The following is a 14,131-nucleotide window of genomic DNA, read 5'->3' on the forward strand; positions in this document are numbered from 1 at the left end:
TCGCACATAACGCTCCCCGCATAACTCTCCCCAAAGCCGGATGTGAAGTGCAGGTATGAACAGACGCAAGTCCGTCCACGGGGGTGCGTTCGAGTGTGTTCTGCCTGGAAGCCAGAGTGCGCGTATGGCCAGGTATGCACAGACTCGACTCATATACTCGAGTATAAGCCGAGGCTTACTTTTTTAGCACATTTTTAGTGCTGAAAAACTCGGCTTGTACTCGAGTATATACGGTAAACCCAATAGGACTGTTCTGCCCCAATAAGGGGTAATTATATCTTAGTTGGGATCAAGTACAGGTACTGTTTTATTATTACAGAGAAAAGGGAATCATTTAACCATTAAATAAACCCAATAGGGCTGTTCTGCCCCAATAAGGGGTAATTATATCTTAGTTGGGATCAAGTACAGGTACTGTTTTATTATTACAGAGAAAAGGGAATCATTTAACCATTAAATAAACCCAATAGGGCTGTTCTGCCCCCAATAAGGGGTAATTATATCTTAGTTGGGATCAAGTACAGGTACTGTTTTATTATTACAGAGAAAAGGGAATCATTTAACCATTAAATAAACCCAATAGGGCTGTTCTGCCCCCAATAAGGGGTAATTATATCTTAGTTGGGATCAAGTACAGGTACTGTTTTATTATTACAGAGAAAAGGGAATCATTTAACCATGAAATAAACCCAATAGGGCTGTTCTGCCCCAATAAGGGGTAATTATATCTTAGTTGGGATCAAGTACAGGTACTGTTTTATTATTACAGAGAAAAGGGAATCATTTAACCATTAAATAAACCCAATAGGACTGTTCTGCCCCCAATAAGGGGTAATTATATCTTAGTTGGGATCAAGTACAGGTACTGTTTTATTATTACAGAGAAAAGGGAATCATTTAACCATTAAATAAACCCAATAGGGCTGTTCTGCCCCCAAGAAGGGGTAATTATATCTTAGTTGGGATCAAGTACAGGTACTGTTTTATTATTACAGAGAAAAGGGAATCATTTAACCATGAAATAAACCCAATAGGGCTGTTCTGCCCCAATAAGGGGTAATTATATCTTAGTTGGGATCAAGTACAGGTACTGTTTTATTATTACAGAGAAAATTTCTACATTTGACTTTAGATTTGATCGTTGGTTTGCCCTGTACAGTGGGATTATGCCCTCTGGGAATATCTGAGCAATTAAACAATTAAACTAAATAACTGTATTCCCATAGGTTACATTATGTACATTATATATAAAAGCCAGATGAGGAATGACATCTCCGGGCTTCCTATAATGTCTGGAGCTGGTTCTGTCGAGGGGAAACTCAGGGAAGAACCACTTGAAAGATGTTTCTCTGCGACAGGCCGATGTTCCACAGAATCAGTTGGTTTCTTCTCTCGACAGCATGGATTTTCTGTGCATTTGTGATAGGAGTGTGCGCGCTCTCTGATAGAGCTGGTTGCCATTTGTCCATTGAGAACATTACTGGCTATTTGAGCTACCCGGGCGATATTATTATTGGTGGAACCTTTATGGTTCATTTGGACAGAGTCTTCAGTAACCTCGATTTCACTAGCCAACCCAGAGAGCTAGAATGTCAGATGTAAGTAGCTGATCATTGTCTTATTTTGCTGATTTGTTTTGTTTGGTTCATACATTATCCATTATAATATATGAGTGATACTCAGAGTTCCCTGTATAACTCAGCCTGCAGCCTTGTGCCTTTATATGGGGGGCACAGAACCCCTCAGTGACTGCTAATATCCTTATCATTTACAGTAGGGGGTACATTATCCCTTATAATACATGAGTGATACTCTGAGTTCCCTGTATAACTCAGCCTGCAGCCTTGTGCCTTTATATGGGCACAGAACCCCTCAGTGACTGCTAATATCCTTATCATTTACAGTAGGGGGTACATTATCCCTTATAATACATGAGTGATACTCAGAGTTCCCTGTATAACTCAGCCTGCAGCCTTGTGCCTTTATATGGGGGGCACAGAACCCCTCAGTGACTGCTAATATCCTTATCATTTACAGTAGGGGGTACATTATCCCTTATAATACATGAGTGATACTCAGAGTTCCCTGTATAACTCAGCCTGCAGCCTTGTGCCTTTATATGGGCACAGAACCCCTCAGTGACTGCTAATATCCTTATCATTTACAGTAGGGGGTACATTATCCCTTATAATACATGAGTGATACTCAGAGTTCCCTGTATAACTCAGCCTGCAGCCTTGTGCCTTTATATGGGGGGCACAGAACCCCTCAGTGACTGCTAATATCCTTATCATTTACAGTAGGGGGTACATTATCCCTTATAATACATGAGTGATACTCAGAGTTCCCTGTATAACTCAGCCTGCAGCCTTGTGCCTTTATATGGGGGGCACAGAACCCCTCAGTGACTGCTAATATCCTTATCATTTACAGTAGGGGGTACATTATCCCTTATAATACATGAGTGATACTCAGAGTTCCCTGTATAACTCAGCCTGCAGCCTTGTGCCTTTATATGGGCACAGAACCCCTCAGTGACTGCTAATATCCTTATTATTTACAGTAGGGGGTACATTATCCCTTATAATACATAAGTTAACTGACCCCACTACCAGCTATGAATGTTTTCTTTTTTTTTTTACTGTAGGTTTGCTACAGAGTATTACTACAGCATGCAGGCTTTGATATTTGCTATAAAGGAGATAAACGCGGATCCCGCTCTCCTTCCCAACGTTACACTGGGTTTCCAGGTGTTTGACACCTGCCTGGCACTACGGAAAGCGATACAAGCCACTCTTCAAATGATGTCAGGAAGAGGGGAAATCACCCCAAATTACCACTGCCGCAAAGAGTCCCCTCTAGCAGGGATCATTGGCGACTCTGAGAGTACGGGATCGATACTTATGGCCCAGATTTTGGGACTGAATAGATTTCCTCAGGTAAGTGCAGTCTGGCAAATTTCAGATAATTTCACATTTCCTCCTAATTTCTGGCAGATTAAAAAAAGCAACTTTAAAGGTAATCTGTTAATAATACAGGTATGGGACCTATTATCCAGAATGCTCAGGATCTGGGGTTTTCTGGATAAGGGGTCTTTCCGTAATTTGGATCACCATACCTTAATGGACAGAAACCCAATCATTTCTCATTTTTTGGGGAATTTTCAAATTCGACTAAACTCGTTTTCCCAAATGTCTAAGATTTACTAAAAAAAAAAGTTGCAAGAAAAGTTGTAAAAAAAAACTTGATTTTTCAAATTGATTTACTAAAACTCAATCATTTCTCATTTTTTTTGTATTTTCAAATTCGACTTTACTCTTTTTCCGAATGTCTAATATTTACTAAAAAAAAAAGTCGCAGGAAAAGTTGTAAAAAAATTATGGTGTTAACTTTCCCTTGAAACTGAGTGAAATAGAAACAATGATGGTGTTAACTTCCCCTTGAAACTGGGTGAAATAGAAAACAATGATGGGATTAACTTCCCCTTGAAACTGGGTTAAATAGAAAACAATGATGGGATTAACTTCCCCTTGAAACTGGGTTAAATAGAAAACAATGATGGGATTAACTTCCCCTTGAAACTAGGTTAAATAGAAAACAATGATGGGATTAACTTCCCCTTGAAACTGGGTGAAATAGAAAACAATGATGGGATTAACTTCCCCTTGAAACTGTGTGAAATAGAAAACAATGATGGGATTAACTTCCCCTTGAAACTGGGTTAAATAGAAAACAATGATGGGATTAACTTCCCCTTGAAACTGGGTTAAATAGAAAACAATGATGGGATTAACTTCCCCTTGAAACTGGGTTAAATAGAAAACAATGATGGGATTAACTTCCCCTTGAAACTGGGTTAAATAGAAAACAATGATGGGATTAACTTCCTCTTGAAACTGGGTGAAATAGAAAACAATGAGGGGATTAACTTCCTCTTGAAACTGGGTGAAATAGAAAACAAAGATGGGATTAACGGACAGAAACCCAATCATTTCTCATTTTTTGGGGAATTTTCAAATTCGACTAAACTCGTTTTCCCAAATGTCTAAGATTTACTAAAAAAAAAAGTTGCAAGAAAAGTTGTAAAAAAAAACTTGATTTTTCAAATTGATTTACTAAAACTCAATCATTTCTCATTTTTTTTGTATTTTCAAATTCGACTTTACTCTTTTTCCGAATGTCTAATATTTACTAAAAAAAAAAGTCGCAGGAAAAGTTGTAAAAAAATTATGGTGTTAACTTTCCCTTGAAACTGAGTGAAATAGAAACAATGATGGTGTTAACTTCCCCTTGAAACTGGGTGAAATAGAAAACAATGATGGGATTAACTTCCCCTTGAAACTGGGTTAAATAGAAAACAATGATGGGATTAACTTCCCCTTGAAACTGGGTTAAATAGAAAACAATGATGGGATTAACTTCCCCTTGAAACTAGGTTAAATAGAAAACAATGATGGGATTAACTTCCCCTTGAAACTGGGTGAAATAGAAAACAATGATGGGATTAACTTCCCCTTGAAACTGTGTGAAATAGAAAACAATGATGGGATTAACTTCCCCTTGAAACTGGGTTAAATAGAAAACAATGATGGGATTAACTTCCCCTTGAAACTGGGTTAAATAGAAAACAATGATGGGATTAACTTCCCCTTGAAACTGGGTTAAATAGAAAACAATGATGGGATTAACTTCCCCTTGAAACTGGGTTAAATAGAAAACAATGATGGGATTAACTTCCTCTTGAAACTGGGTGAAATAGAAAACAATGAGGGGATTAACTTCCTCTTGAAACTGGGTGAAATAGAAAACAAAGATGGGATTAACGACCTCTTGAAACTGGGTGAAATAACAAACAATGAGGGGATTAACTTCCCCTTGAAACTGGGTTAAATAGAAAACAATGATGGGATTAACTTCCCCTTGAAACTGGGTGAAATAGAAAACAATGATGGGATAAATTTCCTCTTGAAACTGGGTGAAATAGAAAACAATGAGGGGATTAACTTCCTCTTGAAACTGGGTGAAATAGAAAACAATGATGGGATTAACTTCCCCTTGAAACTGTGTGAAATAGAAAACAATGATGGGATTAACTTCCCCTTGAAACTGTGTGAAATAGAAAACAAAGATGGGATTAACGACCTCTTGAAACTGGGTGAAATAACAAACAATGATGGGATAAATTTTCACTTGAAACTGGGTGAAATAGAAAACAAAAATGGGATTATAGACCTCTTGAAACTGGGTGAAATAACAAACAATGATGGGATTAACTTCCCCTTGAAACTGGGTAAAATAGAAAACAATGATGGGATAAATTTCCTCTTGAAACTGGGTGAAATAGAAAACAATGAGGGGATTAACTTCCCCTTGAAACTGGGTGAAACAGAAAACAATGAGGGGATTAACAGCCTCTTGAAACTGGGTGAAATAGAAAACAGTGATGAGATTAATTTACCCTTGAAAATGTATCAAGCCTCCATAGGACTCCACCTTAAACCTGGAGTACTGTTTGTCAGTCAGAAAAAGTCACGCAAAGTTTAATAAATCTCGAACATTTGTGGTTTTCTAAAAAAGATGTCAAATTTTTCCAGAAAATACAAAGAATTATCTCAAATTTTTCAAGATAAAAACGAAACAATCATATATTGCCAATAAACACATTCGTATATCTCAGTAAAAAGCGGAACAAAAAAAATCTAATTTTCTCAGAAAACCTTAGTAAATGGGGCACTAATTGCTACAAAAATTTTCAAAAACTACAATAAAAAAGAAGACAAAGTAAAAATAAGTGTCTACAATATATTGTAGGTCCAGTTTAAATTGAATTTAACCTTAAAAGGGATGTTCAGCTCCTACAAACTCCTAACGGTATAGTGAGGATTTGCAAAATTCTATATTGTGCCAGGGTTTTCTTGATGAATATTTACCTACTAATATATAGTCTATATTTCCCCTTTAAAGGTTATTTAGTCCCTTTATTTTTTACAGATCAGTTACTTTGCCACAAACCCTATGCTCAGTGACCGTGGCTTGTTTCCATCCTTCCTACGCACCATCCCTAGTGATGAATTTCAAATGAAAGGTCTGGCCCAGCTGGTCCTCCATTTTGGTTGGTCTTGGGTTGGTCTCCTGGCCAGTGATAATGACTATGGTCAGTACGGGCTTCAGATGGTGAAGCAAGAAATAATAAACGGTGGCGCCTGTGTGGCCTTCTCTGAAAATATCATAACTGGTCAACCCAATAGAAATGCTCAATATCTTGCCCAAGTTATTACAAAGTCAACTGCAAATGTCGTCGTTGTGGTTACCTCTGATGTTGACTTTGTGATTGTGCTGGAAGAGCTACTAAGGCAGAATGTAACTGGGATTACCTGGGTAGCCAGTGAAGCTTGGGCAACGTCAGATTTGCTATCCGGGGAGCGATTCAGAAAGATATTATCAGGCACTATTGGCTTGGCCATCCATAGTGGGACCATGCCAGAGTTCAGCAAGTATCTCAACAGTCTTCATCCAGCCTCCCATCTTCATGATTTATTTATAAGAGAATTTTGGGAGAAAACCTTCTCTTGTACTTGGCCAAGTCAGGAGACTTTGGTTACACGGCTAAACAGTTCTACACTGCCGGCATGTACAGGAAACGAGAAGCTGGAAGGCTTAGCAACTGAAGAAGGTCACAGGGTATCTCTCAATATATACACAGCTGTCTATGCCATTGCATTGGGTCTTCAGAATCTGCTTGACTGTAAGCCGGGAACTGGGCCATTTGCTGATGGTTCCTGTGCTGACATCTCTACGTTCCAACCTTGGCAGGTAACAAATTACTTTTTCAAGGAGTTCCGGTGATGCATTCAGTTGCCCATAGGGAACTTTTTAACGTTGATTTCTTTTTTTTTTAATTATTAGCTTCTCCACTATATTAAAAATATAAATTTCAAGAACAAAGACCAGAACCCGATTTTTTTTGACGCAAAAGGGAACCCTCCAGCAGTCTACGATTTTGTGAATTGGCGCCTGGGCACCAAGGGAACGCTAAAGCAGGCGACGGTTGCCAGTTATGACTTGAGCGGCCCAGATTGGAAGACTTTTAATGTAGACACTTCTGGGATTATATGGGCCAACAGAAACACACAGGTAAAGCAATGGCCAACATTTATCAATAGCTACATACCCCTCATATTTTTCCTGCTGTCGTGGATTTACAGTATCTCTCTGTATAGACCATGATTTAACATAAAGACTGTTCCTGCTGAATTGCACTTAGTACAGGTATGGGATCCGTTATACAGAAACCTGTTATCCAGAAAGCTCCAAATTACAGAAAGCCTTTCTCCCATAGACTCCATTTTAATCAAATAATTCAGACTGCAATAATTAACCAGTACCTTGTATTTGATAATAATAAACCAGTACCTTGTATTTGATATCATTAATCCTTATACGGCAGCTTATTGGCCCAAGTATGGTACCAGCCGACAGGCCTATCCAAACAATATTGATTGGTCAGGTTTGATTTTGCTGTCAAATAAGGGACTTTGTCCCTCATCTCAACAGCCTGTGTTGCTCCAATTATGATCCAATCATTGACCAAGCAATTGGATCAATTGGATATTGCCCACCTGAAGGTGAAAATGTTACCAGCTGATTGGTTGCTAAGGGTAAAAGAACTAGTACAAACATTACAATTTGTATTTTATTACCATTTAAACTATTATCTGGTTGTTATGGTCCTAATTACTTTGGCAACGAGAAAGCAAATTATGAAGGACTGAGTGGAAGATGTGGAGTAGTGGAGCATGATTGGAAAAAGAAGTATTAAATAATAACAACAATGGAAATAAAACCATATCTTCGTAATCAATCTGTTTTTCGGCTTATTGGTCATCGCTGACTGTGGCAACCAGATAGAAAAATTCATTTTAAGTTGAGAGCAAAGCAAATAAAATCATGATGGTTCTAAAGTAGTGATGAGTAGTGACAGGCATGGATTCCAATTTTGGCCACACGACTATTTTGGCCACGTGACTATTCTTTTGGCGTCCGCAACTATTCTTGCGCAAGAATAGCCGTAGACGCCAAAAGAATAGTCGTGTGGCCAAAATTGTCACAAGAATAGTCGCAGGCGTCAAAAGAATAGTCGCACATCCAAAATTGTTGCAAGAATAGTCGCGCATCCAAAAAATTGTCACAAGAATAGTCGCAGATATAAAAAAATGAGCCTCGTGGGCAAAATTTAGCCGTTTTGCAAATTTTTCGGCATTTCGCGAATCTTATGAAAGATTCGCGAATTTATTGGCGAAGCGAAACAGGACAGATTCTCTCATCACTAGTGATGAGCGAATTTTTTCGGCAGGCGTGGATTTGCAGTGAATTTCCGTATTTTGCCATTGGTTCCAGAAAACTTCAATGAATATCCGCCACGAAAAAAGTTATCGCGCATGAAAAAAAGTCACGGACGTGTCAAAAAATTAGGGCGATTTCTCGATGGGTATGCACTCCAGACACGGGTGAAGGTGGCGTCAGGACAATTGTGGATAAAGCTATTTCTTAAACCACCTTCACCCGTGTCTGGAGTGCGTACCCATCAAAAAATTGTACTTGTGACTGCTGGGTCTCCCTTTGCTATGGGTCTGGGGCGCTGCACCGGGACCACTGGGTCAGTGGGGTGAGTGTCCATTAAAAACTGATTAGATACATGATAATCAAATGAAGAAATAGTCGTGAAAATAATTTTCCGTGGGTGAAGGGTCCGGGACAAGACCAACTTTGTGAAGGGGTGAGCGAACGCTAATTGATAGTGACGGGCAAAATGTTTCGCCAGGCATGGATTCGTGGCGAATTTCCACTTTTCGCCATTCGCGGATTGTTTCGCGAAACGGATGAAAAAATTTACAGCGGAAAAATCCACCGCATGTCCAAAAATTGTAGCCGTGCGACAAAATAATAGCCGCGGGCGACAAAAGAATAGCCGTGGCCGACAAAAGAATAGCCGTGGCCGACAAAAGAATAGCCAGGGCCGACAAAAGAATAGCCAGGGCCGACAAAAGAATAGCCGTGGGCGACAAAGGAATAGCCGCGGGCGACAAAAGAATAGCCGTGGCCGACAAAAGAATAGCCGTGGCCGACAAAAGAATAGCCAGGGCCGACAAAAGAATAGCCGCGGGCGACAAAGGAATAGCCGCGGGCGACAAAAGAATAGCCGTGGCCGACAAAAGAATAGCCGTGGCCGACAAAAGAATAGCCGTGGCCGACAAAAGAATAGCCAGGGCCGACAAAAGAATAGCCAGGGCCGACAAAAGAATAGCCGCGGACGACAAAGGAATAGCCACATGACATTTTCACCGTTTCGCGGATCTTTTGAAAAATTTGCGGATTTTTCTGCGAAACGGAAAAGATCCGCTCATCACTACTAATTGAGACTGGCTGTTTCAAATGTAAATTAGGCTTGATGTGCTGGGTGGCTTAAAGCAAGTTTTCGTATTGTTGTATTTAAAAAATGAGCGTGGTCGTGTCAAAAATGGGCGCGGTCACGTAAAAAATAGGCACGAGGTGCGGTCGCCGTTTCACAAATTTTCTTATCGGTTCGAGAATTTTTTGGACAAAGCAAAACGGAACAGATTCGCTCATCACTATTCAAAAGCTACACCTTACCCTGTGCCCTAAGCAGCTACAACAAGGGGAGGTACGGTTCTCTATATAATATAACACAACTATATCTTCTCTATTTGGCAATCTTGACAACAACCATATACAAATCAAGAAGTCTCACCAAACAATACATTTGGTATAATACAAAGAAATTTCAATGGTATGAACTAATTTGACATTGCAGTCAGCAGTGACCATCTGGGGTCTACTGTAAAATCTGTAGTTATTCCTTAGATATTTGCATTTGATGTAAATAACACAATGCCATCACAAATAACCAAGAGTTTTTTCAAGGTAATATCATATTTAGAGACTGAAATGTATTTTGAATTAGTAATCATGGCTTTATATAGGTAGATCGTAGTCTTCTCTATAACTTTATTATATTTCCTTAGGTTCCCTTATCCAAGTGCAGCCCAAGTTGTTCTCCTGGATTCAGGCAGATGATTGTACCTGAAAAGCCCCCATGTTGCTATGAGTGTGCCCGGTGTCCCCAGGGGCAGATTTCAAACCAAACAGGTATTGGTATTTTTTCTTTTTCCTTCATTTCATTTGGATGAACCTGTATGAAGGACTTGATAGAAATGTTGTTTTCCAGATGCGGTGGAATGTCATCCGTGTTCTTGGGATACTTGGCCTGATCCAAATCGAATCAAATGTGTGCCAAAAACGACAGAATTCCTTTTCTATGAAGGACCTTTGGGTTATGGCTTAACAAGCACTGCCATGATTTCTTCTCCAGTACCACTTTTTATTTTGGGAATTTTCATTTGTTACAAAAAGACGCCAATAGTCCGAGCCAACAACTACTCCCTTAGCTGCCTTCTCCTGCTTTCCCTGTTCCTCTGTTTCCTTTGCTCTTTAGGGTTCATTGGTTACCCACAACCTGAAAAGTGCCTTCTGCGCCAGGTGGCATTTGGGATGGTTTTTGCTCTCTGCATCTCCTGTGTTCTGGCCAAAACCATCACTGTTGTCATTGCCTTTAATGCAACCAAACCCGGAAACAGGTTAAGAAAGTGGACAGGAGTAAGGGTGTCCTACTGTGTTATTGGGATATGTGTCCTTATTCAGTTATTTCTGTGTGTGATATGGCTCATCTTGTCTCCTCCCTTCCCTGAATATGACACTGGTACCAAACCTGGAATCATAATTGTAGTTTGCAATGAAGGGTCACCCACAGCTTTCTGGTGCATGCTGGGATACCTTGGATTCTTGGCCATGATCAGTTTCATTGTTGCCTTCCTGGCCAGACGCCTCCCTGACAGTTTCAATGAAGCCAAATTGATCACATTCAGTATGTTGGCTTTCCTCAGTGTGTGGGTGTCCTTTATCCCAGCCTATCTCAGTGCCCGGGGCATGTATACTGTGGCAATGGAGGTCTTTGCCATCCTGTCTTCCAGTTGGGCTGTGGTGGGCTGTATCTTTGTGCCAAAATGTTACATTGTATTGTTCAAACCCAATGTGAACTCAAGAAAACATATCCTTGGAAAAAGAGGTCCAATGTGAATTTTTTATATAAAATGAAACATGTTTTTCTAATATGGTTTGTAAGTCACATGATGACTTTAAGAGAAATGTATTTTAAAAAATAACATTTGGTGGATGGGGTTCTGGGAAGGAAATATTAAAAAAAAAAACCCAGCAGAACAATGGGAAGGGAGCAAGATAGCAACTCCCAGTAGGTATCAGAATAGCACTCAATAGTAAGAAATCCAAGTCCGGCTTGGGACTCCTCCAGTTACATGGGAGTAGGAGAAACAATAGGTTAGCTGAAAGCAGTTCTAATGTGTAGCGCTGGCTGAAAGCTTAGACTCAGGCACACTTTACTGCTGCGCTGCAAGTTGGAGTGATATCCCCCCCCTCACCCCCAGCAGCCGATCAGCAGAACAATGGGAAGGGAGCAAGATAGCAACTCCCAGTAGGTATCAGAATAGCACTCAATAGTAAGAAATCCAAGTCCGGCTTGGGACTCCTCCAGTTACATGGGTGTAGGAGAAACAATAGGTTAGCTGAAAGCAGTTCTAATGTCTAGCGCTGGCTGAAAGCTCAGACTCAGGCACAAGGCACTGAGATGGCGCCTACACACCAATATTACAGCTACAAATACATTGGTTGGGAATTATTTGCTATGTAAACAGTATCATTTAGAAATAACAACTGCTTCATACAAATCACAACAGAATTAAGAATTAGAACCTGATGCTAAAACAGCTGCCTTGGTAGAACCTTCCAGAACCTTGCTTTGAAGGTCGTTTGTAATGAATAACTGCATGAATGTTCAATAAATAAATAAAAGAGTTTTCTTATTGCCTTGTCTAGTTTTGTATTGTTTATCATGAATCAGGACGAGTAGTTTGGGGGTTTGCCCAGATTTATCCCATATTAATATCTCCTTCTGGACAATTTAGGAGTCATATTGCATAGACCACATTGGTGGATGAGCTTCTAATATGCTTGGAACTGGTATTTTATCTGATGAGAGGATGTGTGGACTAATAAACTAGTAATAACATGAATGCTTGTTGGGAAACCTTGACAAGAGGGAAAGGGTCACTTACCATGGTACCTACCCTGCCCCGCTGAACGCAGGTGTTATAGTGATAGAAATTAATTACCGTCCCCAACAGGTGAATTTCGGCACCAAATGACATCATTAGTCCATATATAGCTTATCAGTTCATTAAGTCTTGGTCATCATGAAGTCATCATGATGACGTTCACATCTTCAAGAGGCAGCTGGCTGGAAAAATCTCACCCCTGATTGGTTGCTATGGGTTACAGCTCAGGTGCAAATGTGACCAGTGTTTATAAATGAGTCCCTATGTTGCTGATACCTAGTGGTGGAAAAGTGATTGAACGTGCTGTTCAACCAAAGACAAGGACTTAATAAACTGATTAGTTGTATATGGACTAATGATGGTTCTGATACTCAACAGTTAGGGAGGGTAATTAAGTGGTTTCACTATCGCTGTATATTATCCTTGAAAAAGGTCCCCAGGTGGGACAGAAATGTCAGGTTAAGATGCTGTATCACCATGTGAAATTGATCACCTAAAGAGAGTGCTGATCCTTCATATCCATAGGCTCTTTCCTTCTCCTGACGAAGATCCCTGTAGGGGACTGAAACCTTGAGATAATGAAACTGATACCTTCACCTGATGTTAAGTGCTGACATCCTTCTCTTTTGTTATACATTTTGTCTTGCTCAAGAAATAATATGGAAGTCTGTACACTGGGTAACCAGGGGTATATACCCGCAAATGGAAGGACTAAGCTGTGGAGCCATGATTATGTGAATGCAAGGTTTTAATGAAGACAAAATAACAGAACAGAAATTGGTGCAAGGTGAAAATATAAACAAATATAAAGGCCAGTAACAGCAATTGACAGGCAGAAATGGAGTTGGACCGGTAGTTGGGACAGGCAGCTGGCAAGATTGGTCGAAGATAAGGCCAAGGTGATCCACCAGAGCAGAGCTAGGAGGGGCACAGGGGTACAGGAACAGGGCAGGGAACAAGGAACTAGGAACACAGGAACCATGACGGCAGGATCTCAGCTAGTAAGCTTAATGACCAAACCAAGAGAAATAGCCAGAGGTAGGCTTATAAAGGGGCTTATAGTCCCCAGTGGCTCAGTTGGTAAGTACACAGTACCTAACATAAATACTCCAATGTTCAAATCCCATTTGGTCCTGACATGCACCTCCTGGTCTGTAATATACCTATCTAACTATAGATTTTGAGCAAATCTGTCCCATTTACCTTCGCCGTAAAATTTGCAAAACGACAAGAAAATTTGCGAAACGCATTTGGTTTTTTTTTCCGTAACCAATCTTGGCACGACCTCGCCCAATTTTACGTGACCGGGACTTTTTTTGACGAGCGACAAATTTTTCCGCTACGAATTTCCGTAGCAGTTTTGTGAAACAATTTGGCAAAGGCGGAATGCAGAAATTCGCTGCGAATCCATGCCTGGCAAAAAAAAATCGCTCATCACTAGTGATGAGTGAATTTTTTCGCCAGGCATGGATTCGCAGCGAATTTCCTCATTTTGCCATTGGAGAATTGTTCCACGAAAATTCACCACGGAAAAATTTGTCGCTCGTCGAAAGAAGTCCCGGTCACGTCAAATTGGGCGAGGTCGTGCCAAGATTGGATTTTTTTTGTTGCACGTCAAATTGGGCGTGGTCACGTAAAAAAAAGGGTGCGCTCTTGTAAAAAAAAGGGCGCAATTGCGTCAAAATTGGGCATGGTCGCTTCAAAAAAGCACGGACGGAAAAAAAAATGACGCGTGTGAGACAAATGCGTTTCACAAATTTTCGCCGTTTCGCAAATTTTATGGCAAAGCGAAGCGGAACAGATTCACTCATCACTAACTTTAGTCATTAATAGAATCTGCCATCGCAACATAACCCAACAGGGCATTCCATAGCCTCACTGCTCTTACCACGAAATACCATTTTTCCTGCTTAAAATGAAGGTTC

General features: G+C 40.2%; 1 protein-coding gene across 1 annotated transcript; it reads left to right on the top strand.

Annotated features, from left to right (window-relative positions):
- Positions 1–55: 55 nt before the first annotated feature.
- On the top strand, positions 56–11,154 carry LOC100496805 (vomeronasal type-2 receptor 26). Its single transcript, XM_031898286.1, has 4 exons — positions 56–132; positions 2,648–2,939; positions 5,992–6,154; positions 10,247–11,154. The coding sequence occupies exons 1-4, from the start codon at positions 56–58 to the stop codon at positions 11,152–11,154; spliced, it is 1,440 nt and encodes a 479-aa protein (XP_031754146.1).
- Positions 11,155–14,131: the final 2,977 nt, after the last annotated feature.

This window comes from Xenopus tropicalis, chromosome 3, assembly GCF_000004195.4.
Source record: "Xenopus tropicalis strain Nigerian chromosome 3, UCB_Xtro_10.0, whole genome shotgun sequence".
Taxonomy (NCBI): Eukaryota; Metazoa; Chordata; class Amphibia; order Anura; family Pipidae; genus Xenopus; species Xenopus tropicalis.